At 37.3% G+C, this 4731-nt stretch overlaps 1 protein-coding gene across 2 annotated transcripts in view; it reads right to left on the bottom strand.

The window, feature by feature from the left end:
• The window catches only part of LOC106874417 (PDZ and LIM domain protein Zasp), a 389352-nt gene that overhangs the window by 8746 nt on the left and 375875 nt on the right, over window positions 1-4731 (bottom strand). For both annotated transcript variants that reach the window (XM_052976751.1, XM_052976750.1), the window contains exon 9: window positions 831-1088. In XM_052976751.1, the coding sequence (XP_052832711.1) occupies window positions 831-1088 (258 nt within the window). The remainder of the gene's footprint in view (window positions 1-830; window positions 1089-4731) is intronic.

The following is a 4731-nucleotide window of genomic DNA, read 5'->3' as shown; positions in this document are numbered from 1 at the left end:
AGTCGCCTTTATATATATATATTTATATTTATATATTTATATATTTGATCCTTTATATTGAACACTCAATATTTCATCTACATTCAATACTTTCTTTCATGGTGCCATCCATTTTTATTTTATTTTATTTTATATTGTATATTGTATATTCCATATTCTATACCCCACATTAGTTCTGCAGGAATATAAATAAAACATAAAAAACAGACAGTGTTGGAACTCTTTTAAGCAAAATAATATATTCCTCTATACACAATCATACAAAAAACCCCCACCTTTTTTGTATTTATCTTTACTCGCATATATATATATATATATATGTATGTATGTATGTATGTATGTATATGTTTGTGTGTCTTTGTTGACAACCGATGCTGGTGTGTTTACATCCCTGTCACTTAGCAGTTTGGCAAGAGAAACCGATAGAATAAGTACTAGGCTTACAAAGAATAAGTCCTGGGGTCAATTTGCTTGACTAAAGGCAGTGCTTCAGCATGGCCACAGTCAAATGACCAAAACGAATAAAAGAATGTGCTCTGTGGATCACATATGATACCCATGTTTTTATTGTGTGCAATACATTCTGTGATCATAGAGTACCCACCAGCTAAAACCAAATTAACCTCCAATAACTAAAAGTATGAAAACAAATATGAATGTTAAGGGCAAAATTATGACAAAGGGTTAAAAGGCAATAGGATAGGAGAATGGAAGTAGAGGAAAGGGACAACAAAATTTATCAAGTACTTCTTGGTAAATGATGTACCCTGCCCAATGTGGATGTACTGCAACAATTGAAAATAGTAAGTAAAAAGACAGCAACTCCTTACCTGACTGACGACAGGTTTGTTACATGCAGCACACAGGCCCTTGGTTTTGGTGCTCACCCCTTGTCTGTTCATATCGGACTGCAAACTGCCCAGCATACTGTCCAGCTGGTCACCTTTTGCAGTCACACTGGTGGCACTCATTGAGGAAGTGGCTGCAGATGTTGTCCCTGCACTCTCATTTCGGAGCTTATGTGGTCTAGCATATGCTGGGTCACCACCGGCAACCTGCTGGGCCACAGAATTGTCACGGTTTGACACCTGAAAATATAAGATATAAAGGCATTAGCATGTGTGTGTGTGTGTTGTGGGTAAGTGCCATTTACAATAATCCCAAGCTGAGAGTCTTATGAATGGATTATGGAATTAGAAATCCCTTACTTGAAAAGCAGGTAAGGGTTAGCAAAAAGAAGGGCATCCAGCTATAAAACAATAAGTTTGTTCTTTTTTTAATGACAATTTTACTGGATTCTAGTGATTATCTCCCTTTCTCATTTGGCGCTGGTCTTTAATTACCATTTAGTAATTACGAAACATCCTTTAGAGTTGGAGATGATTTTAATAAGCCAGGAATTTATGCTGTATGGTATTTGATATACCTGTATTTATCTGCTGTTCAAATACATACCACTGACCACTCAAAGTTATTTCTCTTAGCTCAATTTCATTTAAATTATGCAAATAAGCTAGACCATAAATGTGTTCTTCTCCATTTTGTATAAATCTATGTCTCTTGGTCACAGGAGATAAAGTTGGACAATTGTTGTGCTGATAAAAGCTACTGAGCTAGAAATGCATGTCCATGGCTGTCCCCATACCTCCACACAAGAAGCCTATCCCCTTCATTAATGGCATGTCAGTTTTGGAGAATCCTTGATTCTTGTGATTATCTCCCTTTTCAAATGGAGCTGGTCTTAAATGCCATTTTCAAATTATGATACATCTACTGGAGACAGAGATAATTCTAATAAATCATGAATTTATGTTGTATGGTATTTAATATACCTGTATTTGTCTATAAAACAATGCAACAATAATATACTCATCTAACCCTTGATAGCAAAGAAAAATGAACATAACAACAACCAAATGATATATGTTTCAAACCATCACATAACAATATTACCATTCTAATGAACAATTTACAAAATAATATCATTCAGTATAAAGTTTAACTCTAATTTATATTCTTTCAAGGAACAGGTTAGGTATGGAGGGTACACACTGTCAGCAGCCTGTAACCCAACCACCATTTATTGATGATTCCATACTCTTGGTGAATGATACCTTTGTGCCACTCAGGTGACAACCCTCCAACTCATCCTGTCCTCCAGGGTTTTCCCTATACAACTTGCCTTATAGGCACTCAAGATAATTCCTCAGAGAAGTGAACTTGTTGGGTCTGTTTGGGTAGTTTTTCTGGTGAAGGTTTTATGAGGTTGAGTGCAAATCCAACCTCAATCTCTTTTAGTCACCTTTCATGACAACACAGAGGACACATTATGGATTTCCAGATGTATCAGCAGTAAAACAGTCCATTTCTATTTTATAGCTGTGGCCAGTATCCATGGACAGGCTTAATAAATCAAACTCCAAGGTTAAAACACAAATGGAACTCATGTATGTGTGTGTGTGTACTAGTTTAAAACCATCCTATCGGGCAGCTTTTAAGCTATCTCCTGGGGCATGGGGGCTTTTCATTGGACCTTGGGCACAAAAATGACACTTCATGCATTAAGTACATATTAAATTTTATTAAACTTCAACAATATTTTTCAAGCAATGAACAATTTTCATCAAAACAATGATATAATTTGTTGACTTGGAACTTATTGCAAACCTGCATGATAAACATTTCTTTTTGTCTTCCTATTCAGGGGTCAGTAAAATTTTTTTCTGTCCCCACAATCGCCACCACAACTGGCATACACACACCATTCAGACTTCTCATGCTACTACCATCAAGACCTTTGACTTCACTGGCTTCCTCTTCACCACCATCACCACTGTCTTTCACATTGTTTACTATCACCATTGTCCCTGACTTCTTCATACTATCACCCCATTACCATCACAATTGTCAATCTACTACCATCTCTATGTCTACTATTACTCTCACCCCAACATGAGGAATAGTAGGAGTGTCACTGAATAGTGAGAGGGGGAGTCAAAGTGTTACACACTGACACACAGAAATTAGTTTTTGCATTTATTATATTAGATATATATAATTCACAGGTGTGGGTGTGTGGTAAGAAGTTTGCTTTCAAACCACATGGTTCCAGGTTTAGTTGGGCTGACAAAAAAGCTTTGTCAGTGGATTTGGTAGACAGAAACTGAAAAAAGCCTGCCATATATATATGAGTGTGTGTGTCTGTTTGTCCCCCACACCTTGATAATCTGTGTAGGTGTGTTATGTTCCTATAACTTAGCAGTTTGACATAGAAATTGATAAAATAAGTATCAGGCTTAAAATATATAAGTAGTGGGGTCAATTCATTTGACAAAAAATTCAAAGTGGTGCCCCAGCATGGCAGCAGTCAAGTGACTGAAACAAGCAGAAGAGAGAAAAGAGGTATATCTTTTACATTTTATTTTTTGTTTCAGTCATTGGAATGTGGTCAAGTTGGGCACCACCTTGAAGAGCATAGTTAAATCAACCCTAGTACTTGTATTTTCAAGCCAAGTACTTATTAAATCAATCTCTTTTTGCTGAACTGCTCAGTTATAGGGACGTTAACAAACCAGCACCAGTTGCCAAGTGGAGGGGGAAACAATCACACACATAAGCAATGGACTCTTTTCAGTTTCCATCTACCAAATCCACTCACAAGAAACTTGTCTAAGGTGCCACGCAGTGGGATTGAACCCAGAACCATAGAGTTGCAAAGCGAACTTCTTAACACACAGCCACACCTCCAGGGTTGATAAAGTAAGGCACCATCAAGTTATGGGGTTAATGGTGTCAACTTACCCCTCCCCTCAAACTTTTTGACCTTGTGCCTAAATGAGAAACATTATGGTGGCAAGCTGGTAGAATTGTTAATGTGCCAGGCAAAATGCTAAGCGGCGTTTCATCCGTCTTTATGTTCTGAGTTCAAATTCCGCTGAGGTTGACTTTGTCTCTCATCCTTTCAGGGTCGATAAATTAAGTACCAGTTAAGCACTAGGGTTGATGTAATTGACTAGTCAGCTGACCCCAAAATTTCAGGCCTTGTGCCTATAGTAGAAAGTATTATTATTATTATCATTATTATTCTGCCACGGTCAACTTTGCCTTTGATCCTTTCGGGGTCAATAAATTAAGAACCAGTTAAACACTGGGGTCAATATAATTGACTTATCCCTTCCCCCAAATTTGAAGCTTTGTGCTTCCAGTAGAAAGAATTATTATTATTATTACTACCACTACTATTACTACTACTACTACAGAACTGGAGACTGAGTAGTGGTTGTGATGATGATAAGGTGGGGGTGACATTATTGCTAAGGTAATAGTAGTAGTAGTAAGAACTAATGGAGCCCACAGACATTACTGTGTATTTTCAGAATGAACTATTTCTGACAGGACTGGAAACAGAATGTCTTTTGTTGGTTTGGAGATGGTGGTGGTGTGGAAGTGAAGATGGTAGCAGAGAGGAAGGTCAATGCTATCTGTCTCTGCTTCCATTCCAATGAAACACATGCACACAAATTCACACTAACATACACGCACGCAGCAACATACATACATACATACATACATACATTCTCATGTAACACAGATACTATAACACACACACGAATAATATACATACAGTAAACCCAGACACTCTTTCATATATATATACATATATATATAGGTATGTACGTATAGACACATACCTGTGTGTGTGTGTGTGTGTGTGTGTGTGTGTGTGTGTGT

This window comes from Octopus bimaculoides, chromosome 25 (assembly GCF_001194135.2).
Source record: "Octopus bimaculoides isolate UCB-OBI-ISO-001 chromosome 25, ASM119413v2, whole genome shotgun sequence".
Taxonomy (NCBI): domain Eukaryota; kingdom Metazoa; phylum Mollusca; class Cephalopoda; order Octopoda; family Octopodidae; genus Octopus; species Octopus bimaculoides.
This window is presented reverse-complemented; position numbering and strand designations above follow the sequence as displayed.